Raw genomic sequence first — 14,634 nt, forward strand, 5'->3', positions numbered from 1 at the left:
ACGAAAGCAACACTGGGGGCGGGGTGGACACAGCAATCTGTCAGAAGGTTTTGCTGCCCAGACGAGACTTGGGCAGCGCGGCTCCAGCTTCCTTAGTGGAACAATGTATCTTCTGGAAGCATTTCCCATGGTAAGTTTGTAAATATGACACAAAAGATGGATGAAACCCCACTGACCTGAGCCCAACACACTGTGTGAAGTTGGAAACATGGGGAGAAACGGAATTTGTTCAAGAAGCCCCCTTTCGCTAGATCTGGCCCTGTGACGCCCCAACAAAGCCTCAGGACACACGGATGGCAGCTTTGGAGGTGAAGGTTCGGAATGGCCGTGGAGCACAAAGGACAGCGATGGACAGAGCCCCCCACCCTGGCCATCGGCTTCGCCCTCTCTTCTTTCTCATTAGTGGTTGTCCCTTCGGAAAGGGCAATCTGGTGCCAAACAGCCTGTATCTTTTCTGGAACAACCTCGAGTTTACAGTTAGACTTTACTATTGGTACAGAGGGTGAAGAAAAGCCGACATATTTCATATGTTATCACTTTACTTCAACTATTTGTCAACAGTAACACTGATATAGTTTGCAAATACACAATACATAGAGTGTGGCCTCGCACGACTGACGCCGGGTGGCATGCAGTACAATTCAACTGTTCCTGGTCAAAACAACATCCTTTATACTGCAAGACAGAGAATGCCTCGGGGAGCCTGACTCTGCAGGGAAACCAAGGAATTTAGGAGCCAGCAGGAGCGGGGAGCCTCCCGCCAGCCTGGACCAAATCAGACACACCCGTGCTTCTTACTTCTCTCCTTCTGGGAGAGAAATACGACACCGATGGGAAGATAAAGGTGGGCAGGTTAAAGTCACACTTCTTTCAAAAAAAAAAAAAAAAAAGGCTAAACTCTAGATTGCTGTATTTGCTCTCTGTGGAGATTACAAAGTGCTCGGTTTGCAGATTTGCTGGTATGGTGGCCTTGATGATATGATAAAGGGGTGGGTGGGGAGGGAGACGGGCAGGACCCCCCCCCCCCCCCTGGCCCGCCAGGTGGGCTCCCCTCGGTCGTCCTGCCATCTGGCCACGGCACGCCACGCCATCCACGGAGCGCGGAGCCCACGGCCCGCAGAGTCCCGCACTAGCTTCGCCCTTTCTGAAAGGGCTCTCCGCCGGGGCAGGGGCCGTGGGGCAGTCCTCGGGTCCCACGGCTTAGGAGCACAGCACTGGCGGCTGCAGTGGCTCGAAGGGCTGAAACTACAAAGTACGGCCCGTGGGTGACTCAGTCACAGAACCGGACGCCTGAGGCGCCCAGCCCCAGGGGGGCAGATGGTGTCACAACACGGAAGCGACAAGAGCACAGCTGAGAGTCATGTTGATGCCCTGGCAGCTAACTGGACCATGAGAAGGCAGCGGGGGGCTTCGCTGGCGAGGGCCGGCACTCGTGGCCGGGGTCAGAGGGGCCACGGTGATGACACGGCAAGGGGGGGGGGTGTTGTGCTAGCACATGGCCACATGGAATCACGATGATCACGGCTACCACTCAGAAAACAAAATGGGAAACACACACACCGCCCTGGGTTGCTACATGCTAGAATCAGCGTTCGGGCTCGGAGCGGTTCCCGGCGGAAACTCGCTCCGGGGCTCGTGCCTGCTGCAGTGGAGACAGGATGAGTAAGTTATGGTGTTGGGGGGACGAGGATGGGAGCTGGCCGTTTTCATGTTGGAGATGGACACTTCTGCCGTGGATGGGTGCCCCCCCTCGGAGGACTCTGAATGAGTGTGCATTAAATCATATGCATATAAAAGAAATATGGATCATGGAAATTCACAGTTATCGCAGCCATTAAAGTGTCTAAGAATCTGTGTAACCAATATCCTCAGACAACCAGTTACTGGTTGTCCCGAGTTGCTACTGTAGAGTTTACTGCATTTTTGTCTATTTGCTTACCTGAAATAACAGAGCAGTTATAATACTGAGTACTTATGATAGTTTTCTGTTAATAAAATAAGGATTTATACAAAGCAATATTGGACTTTTTAAACAGTTAGATGCTATGTTACTTGGCACAGTTAGTAATGATCGCATAAAGATTTTAGCCAGTCCTGGAGGGACTTCTCTTCTTTTTATGAAAATATGGAAGTATCTGAATTTGTTCCTAGCATTTACGTTTTTGGTTTACTCTCTCTCACACATTCATGTAAGGTACTGTCTTCTTATCAGGTAAGTGGAGCTCCTTGTAAAGTCTATATTGCTAATTTTGTGGACTGAGACGTTTCCTTTCACACACAAATACTACCTATACAGTATATATATATATATATTTATATATTTATATATTTATATTATATAAAGTTTACTTACGTTATTTTCATCAACCATATCAGGTCTACTTAATTTTTTGCCCATTGTCAATAAAAGAGCAATAAATGCAGCAAGTTTTGGGTTTTTTGTTTGTTTTGCTTTGTTTTGTTTTGTTCTGTCTCTGGTTTTTGTGTCTTGTTTCTTCTTTTCCTAGGCTGGGTTTTCATATGCGTGTACAGTTAGGGAGCAGAGCTGAGGGCTGCTTTGGGGTGGGGGGCAGTTCAACAGCTACGTGGCCCGTGGCACCGTTTTCAAGGCTGATGGTGGCCGAGGCCCACCCCTGGGGTCGAAGTGGATGGAACCCGGGACACCCACGCTAAGTGCGATCGGAGCTTTGTTCCCACAACACAAGCCCCGTGGACTCAGGGGGCTCCATCCAGGCCATGGGGAGCGGAGGGGAGAGGTGGAAACACAAGTGCCCTGGGTCTGGTCTGAGGCTGGCCGCCCCTGGGCATGACTCTGTGTGGTGTGCAGTTGTTCCAGGGAGTCTGGGACCCCGCCCAGGCTGTCTACACAATTGTGCTGATGCCGCTGGGTTTGGCCTTGCTGCTGGTGGGGGGCGGCGGGGCGGGGGGCTGCCCGTGGTGGTGCGCTGCGTGGCCCGGGTGGCCCGGGTGGCCGGCATGGGCCGAGGGCAGCGGTGGGTGGCTGTGCACATGGGCCCCGTAGGGCGGGTGCCCCCCGTGGGGACCGTGGTGGTACTGGTGTGCATGCTGGATGTGCTGGGGGGGGTGGTAGTGGTGGTGGTGGTGGTAGGGGGGCGGGTTCTGCTGCACGTGGCAGTACTGGGGGTGGTGCCCATGCACCTGGGCTTGCGGCGGGCCCTCGACAGGCCCTTGGTGATGGCTGGCCGCAGAGTGCGGCGGGTGGGGCAGGCCCGGCGGGTGGGGGGGCGGGTGGGCCTGGGGAGGGGGCTTCCCTCTCTTACTCCCAAATAAGGAGCCCAGGAGGGAGGATGAATTAGGCATAGTCTGGTGTGGGCGAGATGGACACTCTCGTGTTGATGTAGCTCTCCGGCGCATGTGAGGACTGCTAATGATGGACCCCTAAAAAGGAAATTCATAGAAATCAAAATTAAAAGATCTTAAAGCACTTATGTCAGAATGATTTTTTTTTCTTTTCTTTTCTTTTCAATGTAAAAAGTTCACCCACTGACTGCTAAGCCTTAGTTCAACTCACTGGCTGCAGAGGGCGGGGCTGGGTGAGGCTGGGTTAGCGTCACCTCCGCTCATGCTACTGGGGGCCGGCAGGGACTCAGAAGTGGCCTTCCGCTGCGGGAAGTGGGGGTGGGGCAGGGCACGAGGGACCCTCCTGTCTGGTCAAAGCAGCAGCAGCAGCACAAGTGTGACTTCTGCTCTCGTCCTGACACGGAAGGCGGCCTGAGCTTTCGGATCAGAACAACTGGCCTGGGGGTGCCTGTGAGCGGCGTGTGCGGCGTGGAGTGGGGTGGGCTGGTGTGCATGAAGGACCCCGTTCCTGCTCAAATTGCACCCTACGCTCTCCTGGGTCCTCTCCACGGGTGCAAGGGCATCTGCTCTGCCCCGAGGTTTCTGGGAAGCTGGTGGTAGGGACAGGACGGGCTCGGGGAACCTTGTTCTGGGTGGTGGGGCTGCCTAGGCATTTCACTGCAGCTACCTACTGCAAACCAAACAAGGAAAAAGAAGGAAACAAAAAGGTCTGCAAGCTGAGGTTAAGATGAGAACAGTAATATAGAGATGGTTGGAAGATGAATGAAATCTCATGAAATCCACACTGAATTTTTCTTTCTCTCACGGCTCTCCTCCCCCGAGCTAGCTAAGCAAGTCCACAGTGCCCTGACTGCAGACACACAGCAATCGAAACTCCAGGAAGGAAGCGATGGGGATGGCGGAGCATGGAAGTCAAGAGACTGGCAAAACCGCCCTGCCCCCGCCCCCCCCCCCCCAGGACAGCATGGGTGGAGGGTGCATGGGCGCCTGGCGGCGGTGCCTCCCACCCAGGAGCAGTGCCGGCAGGTGGGGACCCCGGGGGGAGTGCCGGGAAGCCGGGATGTTAACCATGCTCGGGGGGGGGGGGGGCCCACCGGGGACGGGGTTAAGCGGAAACTAAAACACAGAATCCAGAACCACCCCCCCACGGGTCCAGCCCAAACAAGCGGTGAGAGGCATGGGCGACTCTAGGCGACGAAGCTGGCATGCAGCGGGGCGGAGGCAGGCATGGGGCGCGGGGCGTGTCTGCGCCCCTGTGCAGTAGGGGCGAGGAGCAGCAAAACAGAACAAAACAAAACGACGGGAAAAAAAAGACAACAGGTATAAACCAAGGATTGGGGAGGCAACACGCGACAGCCAGCTGGACGTAGGCGCTTCCTACTTACTTCCACATTGCTCTCTAGCGATCCCGCACTGCTGCGACGCCCTCGCTTCCCTGCCCAGAACATGCAATACCAGAGGTTAGACGCGGACGCGAGGCCGGGCCGCCGCCGGCGCCGCCGCGGGCCCGGGTGAGGTCGGAGGACGGGCTCCGCGGGGAAGCCGGCGGCAGGGCAGCAACGAGTTAAAAAAAAAAAGGGGGTGGGTTTCAAGAAAAAAAATTCTTTTTCAACCAGCCCCAACTTCCTACCCCTTCTCCCAGACTGGCAGTCCGCTGGGGGCAGGGGTGCCTCCAGGTGGGGCCCCAGCCGCCTGCCAACAGGGGACGACAACGGGACAGGGGCAGCTCCTCCAACGGCTCAAAACAAACAAAATGTGGTCCTGCACAGCCCTGACTTTCCGTGGATTTCATATACACATGTATATGCATATTCGTACATACATATACATCTCCCCCCTTGCAGGCACGGTGGGGTTGATGGTTAGGAGGAAACTAAACTTGGCGTCCTGTCTTTTCCTCCTGGGGGGCTCAAATGTGCCTCTGGAGACTGTTGTTTGGTTTGTGCAGTGCCCTGGCCAGGGGCAGGAGACAGGGTCAGGGGCTGCTGGGAGGGCCCTTCTATGGGCAGCCCCCCCACCCCGGGATGCTACAAGCATTCCCTCAGCTATGAGTGCTCCCTGCCAATGGCTTTTTAATATCCCCAGCACACGGCGCACAGTAGGCCCTCAATATAGGTTGACTATGTCAGAGGAAGGCTGTTGTCTTCTTGGTTCTGGATGCCCAGGGCTCACCCTGGCCACCCCAGTCCCTCTGGAGGCCGTCTCCATGGATTTCTGTAGGACATTGAGGCTGGCAGGAAGGGTGGGTGCCCAGGCTTCGGGGTCTGGTCTCCGACTGGCTCTCAGGAAGGCAGATAGGAAGAGGGAACAGAGAAGGGGCCTCCCACTTGACGTTCTGTAGGCTTCCATCTGTGCAGCCCTGGCCATGAGCCAAGCACCTTTGTTCTCGGTCAAGCCCCACGGCAATGAAGGACAGGCATCCATGCCAAGGAGGAGACGGATGCTCTGGTTGGGGGGCTGTCTGGCCCAATTCCCACAGTGAGCAGGATTCACACCCAGGTCTGCCTGCCCACCTCTGGGGCTGGGAAGCTTGGCCATGCTGCCTTCTGAGCTGAACGCAGGCTGAGCCCAGGAGCCTGGAAGATGGAAAGGTTGCTACCTGCCTCTCTGTGGCTCACTGAGAGAATAGGTCTGTGGGTCCATGTCGTCCGAGTGTACTGGACTGTGCCTGGGACACAGCCTTGATCCTGGGCGTACAACAGCAGACTCGGGGGGACATCTGGTCCCTTGGCTTCACCTGCCAACCCCCAAACCCGAGTTCCAGCTGGGAGCTTTGCTTGACTCTGGGAGCGAGCTCTGAGAGGGCCTCAGAACTCGCTCAGGACAGGGCCACGTAGAAGATTAGGGCAACAGGGTTTTCTACCAGTTGCTGAGGACCAGGGAGAACCAAATAGGACCTGGCCCTTATTCCCAGCTAGAAGAAAGATGTAGGTCACATAGCCTCATCTTTCAGCTGGTGTGAGAAGAGGGCCTGACCTTCTTCTCTTCCTGCTTTTTGTCTCAACACAGTGGTCCAGAGACATGGAGCAGGAGGAGGCCCTTTGGCTGGAGAGGTGACTCTACCTGGCGCTCCTTTGATTTTTTTTTTTTACCTCAGTTTCTGCATCTGTGAAATGGGCACGCCCCTTCCTCTGAGTGGGCTGGACATGAGCATCAGACACTCAGGATATTGTGGCATCATGCAGAAATGCTGACAGATCTCTGCTGTCTTTGGGGTTTTAAAGTCAGCTCTCTGGCCCCTCTAAGCCTAGAGGACTCCCCTGACTGAAAACCAGGGACAGAGGAAGGCCAGCCCACACCCCCCACCCCCACCCCCGCCAGTGCCCAGCAATGTCTTCCGGCTGGCCTGCTTCTCCCAGTGGGACTTAGGCCAGGCCTGGAGCTAGGTCTGGGGGCTCCATATGGTATCTAGTCTGAAGTAGAACAAAACCCTCTTCCTGTTCCTCCTCCTGCCCCATGTGGGCCAAGACTTCAGATAGTTTTACCTTGGATGTCTTTGAATGATGTTGTGTCTTAGAATTCATCTTCTCAACTTCTGAAATCGGCATGAGATGTGGGGTGTTCCTAGAGGAGCAGGAGCTCTCTGCAATCCAGTCCCAGAGCCCCTTACTCACAGGCACACCCCACAGACACCTGCTCAGCGTAGACCCGTGTCCGGGGGTGTGCACACATGCACACACCATGTACTAACGGAGGTGAAGCGTGCCGGGACAGTGGCTCTTGCCCATGCATCCACACTATCCCTCACCTGCACTCTGACTCCAGGTAGCCTCCCTCTCTCCTGGGATCCTGCACTAGCCACAGGTGAGCCCCACCCGACCCGGTGCCTCTCCTAGAGCCAGATCAGGCTCTGCCAGGCCAACCAGGGCCAGGATCAGGAACCATATCCGGAAGGGGTTCCCAGCATGGCTCTTCACAGCCTCCCCCTGCTCCTCAGTGTCGGCACAGGATGCAGCACGGGCTCTTCACCCAGGGTCTCACCCTGTGGCCCTTAACAATGCTGGAGGCCGAGCTGGTGCTGCTTTGGCCACTGGCTGCCAGGAGTCACCAACTCTCCCCTGAGGGGGCTGCCGTGGTACAGGACCTGCAGGGCCCCGGCTAAGCCCTGGAGCAATGACAGGGGCAGGCGGGTCCTATGGCCTCTGGGAGACATCCTCTTTCTGGAGACCCGTGCTGGGTAGCTTGACCGGGAAAGGCAGGAGGATGTGGGGGGCTTGGGGAGAGTGTCCACCATGACTTGACTGATCTGGGCCAGGGGCTAACGCCCAGTCACACCTGTGTCCCTGGTCCTTGCAGGTCCTCGATCTCAGGCTGGCAGGACTCTGGTGCCACTGAATTGAGCACGGGGTCCCGGGCGAAGGAAGACCATGTGGGAGGTGTTGGGCAGCTCTGAGAACGTCAGGGGCTCCTAGAGATCTCCTCGCGGGCCAAACTGTAACTGCCTCTTGGGTCTCCAAGGTCTCCATCTGAGGTGTGTCGTCTCCTGGGATGCTGTGTGATCGTAGGTCACTCTCTCGCAGCTGCTCTCGGAGTGGTGACATGCCAAGCGCTGAGTGCCCCGAGGCCTTGCCTCTTCTCCACGAGCTCATCTTGGTGAGGGCCACGGTGGGTGCAGTGACGCTGCCTCCGGAAAGCAGCAGCTCGACCCAGTGCAGGACAAGGGGTTCCTTGTCTCCAGCCGCTGCGCCCAGAGTCTTCCGGGATGGCTGCCGACACCGGCCAGTCTCCCTCTGGAGATCCCAGGTGGCCCATTCCTAGTCTGGGGCGAGGGCAGCTGCCAGCACTCCTACACCCCTTGCCTCGCCCTCCAAGCTTCCTGGGTAGAGGGGGCTTTCTTCCCTGCGGATTCTTTTCACTGTCTCCCGGGAAGACTCCATCCCTAGAGTTTTTCTTAGCTCAGAATGCCCAAATGACAGTGGCAACAGGAACAATAAATGGAAAGCAGCCGAATCTCAGAGCTCTGTCTCTCACGTGGCCATGGGCCTGGGCATGCGGCTCTCCCTGACCCCCAGGAGCAGGAAGAGATGTGGCTGGTCATGAGGGCCATCCCGGCCATGGTGGGAGCCTCAGTTTCAACAGAGCCACAGTTACCCTGAGGGGCTGGACAAGACCCCTCAGCCCTCCGGGCACTGCATCAGGGAACAGAGAGGCCAGGGCTTACCCACTGCACAAACTCAAACAGAGGCCCCAGCCCCCAGCCTGCAGAGGCCCAGAGCAGTCCAGTTATGTTTAGCTGGGTTTAACAAGCCATAGGGAAAACCAGTGGTTCTCAACCAGGGGCAGTTTTGCCAACCAGGGGTGATTTTTGTGTCCCCCGCCCCCCAACCCCCGCTGCGGACACCTGGAAATTTCTGGAGGCATTACTGACTCTTATGACTGAGGGAGGTATTCCCGGCATCTCGTAGGTAGAGGCCAGGGATGCTGCTAAACATCCTGCAGGGCGCAGGACAGCCCCCCACAGCACTAAACGTCAAGACTGCAGGGGTTGAGAAACTCTGGGTTAACCCTCATGCTGGCAATGGATTTCTGATTTTTACTATGGAAAAAAAAATATATGACAAGACAAAAAAAGGCAAAGGAAAAAAAAAATCCAACTCAAAAAAAAAAAAAAAAAAGAAGAAAAAACAAATTTCTGGGCAATGACTAAGCTGCAGGGAGGCAGCAGTGCTGGTGGGGCAGGGGAGGGATGGGGTCCCGGGCAGGCTCCCGTTGCAGGGCCCAGAGCTGGCCGCAGGGTAGTGCCTGAGGCACGGTGGGCTGGTGAGCCCCCAGGAGGGGAGGGGGCCGATCGCGGCCCGATGGGGTCTTCTCCAACAAACCAGGGCCTATAATCAGGCTCCTAGGAGAAGCTGCCTGGCTAGACAGGGGGCGGGGGCCGTCCTCCACGACTCCTCTGACGGCGCTGTGGGCCAAGCAGTCTGGAGCAACACTCGCTCAGAGGACCTGGCCAGGTGAGGGCCGCCAGCAGAAGCCCCCTGATGCTCTCCGTGCACCCCCCGCCCCGGGAAATCTGGGAGGCTTGAAGAGATGCTGCTTGCTTGGGTATTAAGAGGCTGGCAGCAAATAAACACACACAGAAACAAAGAAACAACAACAAAAATCACAGTTCTGCCAGGGCTCTCCCCCCGACATCCCAGGGGCAGCTGCAGCCACCGGCTCTGGGCTGGATGGGGGCCTGGGTTTCCCAAGAAGGGAGACCGCTGTGAGGGAAGCAAGACCAGGGACAGCGGGGAGAGGGGGTCTCCAGACACAGTTTAGGGGGCTTCACTCCATTTCATTCATCAGCATAAAACACAGGGACGCAGCAGCACAGAGGACAAGGGACACATCCATCAGCGGGGCCTGGCTCGCTCTGTGTGAGAGCAGTTTCCGGAAAACAAATAAAAGAATAAACAAAACCCTTACAAGGAGAAAGGGAGAACGGGGGTAACCTCCTGGCTGTTCTGCCTTAACAAGTGGGTCCTGTTGCCTCTGGCCTTCAGGGGACGCCCGCTTTGCGTGGTCAGATGTTGCTACGGTTTGGGGACGGTCACGGGAAGTGCTCCGTTTGAGCCCTGCTGCCACCACCGGCCGCCACTGCAGGCCCTTCCCGGCGCACCAGGCGTGCCCCAGCTGCCTGGTCCGAGTCCTGCATGCGCTGGACTAGGAAGGGGTACCCGGCCCGGCTCTTACCCGCTTCCGAGAGGTCCCTCAGGGAGCTGCTGAGGGCGCTGCGCTTGAGGCCCTCCCCGCCCGCGTAGCTGTCGTCCAGGCAGGCCCGGCTCAGCGTCCCGTTGCCCGACTCCTTTTTGAGGCTGGAGCACTGGGACATGCTGGGCCGCACGACGCCCTTCTGCTTCTCGAGCTCCGCTAAAACAGAGGGGGCGAGGGACCGGTGAGAGGAGCACAGCCTTGAGGGGACAGCCCGGGGTGGGCACGGGACCAGGGCCCTCTATGCAGGCTTGGCAGCAGGCCCAGCTGCCATCTGCCTGGCATGGGGAGAAGTCGGGGTCCAGGGCTGTCTTGGGAAAGAGAAGGTATGAATGCTGCCTTTCACAAAAGGGAGCTGGAAGGAAACCCTGGAAGGGAGGCTGGAGAGGCATGGGTCTTGGGTCTGCAGGGAAGATAGTCACTTTGCAGGCCTGAGGGCCGACAAGGAGACTGACCGGCCTGGGCCTGCAGATAAGCAACGGGTAACCTGGCCTTGCCCTGGATGGGGGTAGCTATGTGTCTCTAGGGAGCGAGGCTTGGAGCCAGGAGAGGGAAAGATTATAATCAGCTTTGATGGAACCCAGGGCATGGGCTCGGCTGTGATCCCATCAATCACTTGGGCCCTGATGCGGAAGACAGACAAATAATAACCACACTGAAGTGCAAAGAGCTCAGCTCCAGAACTCCGGGAACGCTTGTCTCATGGGGTGACCAGAGAACTAAGGCCCTCGAAGGACATGCCGTGTGGTCCCACAGGCAGGATGGGCCTGGGCCGCTGAAGCCCTGGCTCTCACAGGGAGGCCTCAGCTGCCCTCCCCATGCCACCACCTCTGGCCCGGGCAGGTGGGCTGTCCTGTCACAGGGCCGTGGGAAGGACAGGCGAGGCCTCACAGAGTCCCCAGAGATGCCGGGGCTGCTGGCTCTTCCTCTCCAGGGGGCCTGCAGCTTACACTCTATCCTGTGCTTCTCCATCTCCTGTACTTCCGCGATGGACTCCCGCAGGTCATCAGTGAACTTCTTCCGGTCTTGAGGATTGGGAGCATTAAAGTTTATTAACACTTTGATGTCTGCTCCGGGGACAGCAGACGTGAGCCGGATGCCATTGGGGTAGTCTGCAAAGGAGGAGGAGAGGAGAAGAACCCATGGGTCCCCGTGTGATCTCTGCAATCTCCCTCTGGTCAAGAAAATACTAAGAAGTCTGAGAGCCAGGCTCTCAGCGGATGTGTCCAGCCGGGAAGGAAAGGCATCCACAGCGCAGACCACAGGGACTGCCAGAAAATCCCCATCTCCCGACCTGGGTCCGTGTTGTTCCGTCTGTAAGTCGGGGGCAGATAGGGCTGATCTAGGCAGAGGCCACGGCCCCCATTCTTCCTCAGCCTGAAGGTCATGGAGACTGGACCCTTCAATTCAAGGTCCTTGGTCACTGCCTGAAGTTTGAGAGAGTGGCTAGGGGTGGAGTCCAGGAGGAGTCAGAGGTAGCGTCCTGTGCTGGGTGGCGAGTTTTATCTGGTCACCTCAGACAATTCTGAGGGTACGCTGAGCTCTGTTCTCTACCAAATGGCCTCTAGACCCTCAGTTTCCTTGGATGCATCCTGGGTGCCCCATGCCCAAGGCACTCTACGCTGAGGGCCGTGCCTTCTGCTCAGACCTGTCTGGTGCCACCTCGGAGCTCATGGGGTCTCTGTGGCTTTGGTCCTCTGGCAGTACCTCTCCCCTCAGTGGGTGTTTGCAGGTTCTTGGCTCAAACACCGATCCTACTTTTGCTCAGACTTCGCGGTCAAGGCTGGGTACTCAAATACCTAGAGGCCCAAACATGTTCCCTAAATGTAGGAAGCAAACCACATGAGACCTAAGAGCAACAGAGCGAGTAGGGAGAGGGGCGTGCAGCCGAAGACCACCACATGGGAATGCGGGCCTAGCAATGCCAAATCCCAGTTTTTAAGAGAAGTCAAAAATAACTAAAAGTTTCATATGAAGATTTAAGTATCAGCTCAACGAATTAAAAAATAAATCTATAAATGGACTATAATATAACTGAGCTGGGACTGATCGAAGGCCACCACGCTAAGATCCGTGGTATGAAGGAATGTCTCATAGAAATGTCAGTGTCAGCTCTGGGGCTCCTGCCAGTGCCTTGTGTCCAGGACTGAGGGCTAAACCCTGGGAATCTAAAAATGATGATGGCACAGCTTCTGCCTGAGGATTCAGTCTGGTGGGGCCCACTGCTGTGAGCATCACAACCACTGCCACTCCTTCCAAGAGGGGGCCTGCTGCTCAGGATGATGTGGGATGGCGCCATCCTCCCTGGGGCCACCTGGTAGAAACTGAGGCAAGGCAGGCTTCCTGGCCTGGGATGTGGTAGACAGAGCAGGAGGTGGAGAGATGGCAGGGTTGGGGACACAGCAGGTGCCAGTTCCATCTGGGACAGAGAAGGGGTCAAGAGCCCCAAATCCAAGCCCTCAGGCCCCAGGGTTTGGGATGGCCCAGCCACAGGTCCCTGGTACTTTCTCAACCTGCAGATGGACAGCTGATCAGATGGTGGCTTGGTGACCTGTCCGAGAGGACGAGGGCTTCCCTGCTGCTGGAGACACCATGACACTCCACAGGCGCAGGCCTCCCCTTGGGTCGGTTCAGAATGGGCAAGGCAGCAGGACCAAACCTCTACCCCCGTCTCAGGAGGCCTGGCTCAGCCTGCAGCTCACGGACCCCCAACCAGGACAGGACAAAGAGGGAGAGAGGAAAAGGGAAGGGCTTGGGTGTTGGAGAAGGACCAGGTCAACAGAAGAAGTCAGTGGGGGTATGAGCTCCCCCCCAAAATCCCTAGGCCCCACGGCCCACTCATACCCAGAGGAGACTTTTCAGTAGCAGCTAAGAACAAATCCTGTTTCAGGGGCTGTTCTAAGTACTTCATGTGCATGGAATGAGCTGAGTCTATGAGGTAGGCACTTCATAGACAGAGGGACTGGAGCCCGGAGAGGTTACACAGCTGGGCCACACAGCCACTGCGAACGAGAGCAGCACGTGAACCCAGGCTCTCCGCTCAGGGCTGAGGTCTTGTCCTCCACAGCCCCTCAGGCATGGCCTCACCTGTTCGTTCACTTACGGTTGCACATGACCTGTGCTGTTTAACTTGAGGTCTTCCCGCCAAGTTTTTATTGATGTAAATGCACTCTGCTCTAAATTAAAAAAATCTTACCACCCGTAAGCAGAAGGAACAGAAAAAGTAAATGTGATAACCACCATGTACAATGTTATGAAATTCTTCCCCATTACTGCTGCTTCTCAGACTCCTGGTCAATAAGCTGCTCTCGGCTGGTGACGTGGGAGTAAGAGCATGCGAGGGAGCGCCACCCTGGGGGTCTGTCCTCGGGAACCGGGCGGAAGGGGAGATTGCTGGGGAGCGCAGCGCTTCCTGACTACAGGGCGAGAGCTGCGACGCCGTCTCCTGCCACATGGCGCACGGCCACGCGTGGACAAGCGCCCCAGCGTGCACGCTCGTGGCCAGGCCGCGGCAGGCCCCCAGTACAGACTTACACTGGTTCTCGAAGAGCAGGACCTGCATGCCGTACAGGGAGAAGGACTGTCGGAAGCTGTAGGTCACGGAGTTCTTCTTTTTCTGGAAGATCTTGGTAACCTGGGGGTAGCCGGAGACAGAGGCTGAGTCCCATCATGTTCACTGCCCAGATGCAGCTCTGGGAGCTCAGGATTCTAAGTGGGCCTAATGTCAGAACGCTTTCAGCAATTCAGAGGTCAGGGAGGCCTCTGGGGCAGGAGAGAGGGCTGTGTGCCCATGCATATCTTTGGACATGGATGCTGGCTCTGTTCCTACAAGTCCCAGGTGTCTTCCCAGCTGGCAGTGACACCCCTCAAGCTAGCAGAGAGGTGATGGGCATGGTGGCATGGCACAGGACCCTGAAGGCGCCGGGCCGGGCACTTAAGCCCAGGACCCCACCTGAGCACTGTAACTGCCTGAAAAATTAATTTTGGAGGAGAAAAATGGAGGCTCAGAAGTTTGAAGTAACTTGCTTGAGGTCAGGGACTCTTAACAAAGGACTGGAAACCCATAGGTCCAGATTCCAGGCTCAGTAATCAGAGAGGAACAGCTGACTCTCAAGCAGGTAGGGATCAGGGACAAGGGCCTCTAGCAAAAAGCCTGTGGCATGCGGGAGAGAGACAGAGACCCAAAGGACAGGTTCGCCCTACTGTCTGCAGGGGCATTTTTGTCCCCAGGGGCTAGCACCCATGCCACCGTTTTTCCGGGCAGGAGCTCCTCAGTTTCCCTTTGGGGAACTCCCTCTCTGTCACCCTCAGTTCAGTAGTCCTGGGGGTGGGCAGTGGCCCAGGCTTAGCCAATGAGAAAGCACCGCATCTGCCTGGCCCCCAGGAGTGGCTTGGGCACGGGCCTGGGATGCAGTGAGACCTTGGCTCGGGCTCTTACGAAGAGAATCCCACTGGCCAGGGATGCAAGGAAAGGGGGCAGGTGAGGCCTGCAGCTGCCAAGGCTGACATTCCCTTCTTGGACAGAAGGGAACCCACACAGCTGAGAGACAGTCCGAAGAGGAGTCCTGCTGACACAGTGGGAGCCTCCGGGAGCAGTTGGGGCTGAAGGCCCAGAGGCCCCTC

General features: G+C 56.8%; 1 protein-coding gene across 2 annotated transcripts in view; it reads right to left on the minus strand.

Moving 5' to 3' along the window:
• Positions 1-275: 275 nt before the first annotated feature.
• IQSEC1 (IQ motif and Sec7 domain ArfGEF 1) overlaps positions 276-14,634 on the minus strand; it is a 387,553-nt gene continuing 373,194 nt past the window's right edge. Inside the window, exons 12-16 of one of the 2 annotated variants that reach the window (XM_044920968.1) lie at positions 13,546-13,645; positions 10,962-11,123; positions 9,994-10,170; positions 4,707-4,756; positions 276-3,399 (exon numbers count right to left, since the gene is read on the minus strand). In XM_044920968.1, coding sequence (XP_044776903.1) covers positions 2,863-3,399; positions 4,707-4,756; positions 9,994-10,170; positions 10,962-11,123; positions 13,546-13,645 — 1,026 coding nt within the window. In that variant the 3' untranslated portion in view covers positions 276-2,862. The remainder of the gene's footprint in view (positions 3,400-4,706; positions 4,757-9,993; positions 10,171-10,961; positions 11,124-13,545; positions 13,646-14,634) is intronic. The other variant, XM_044920976.1, reaches the window with a different exon arrangement.

Source organism: Neomonachus schauinslandi, chromosome 1 (assembly GCF_002201575.2).
Source record: "Neomonachus schauinslandi chromosome 1, ASM220157v2, whole genome shotgun sequence".
Lineage (NCBI taxonomy): Eukaryota > Metazoa > Chordata > Mammalia > Carnivora > Phocidae > Neomonachus > Neomonachus schauinslandi.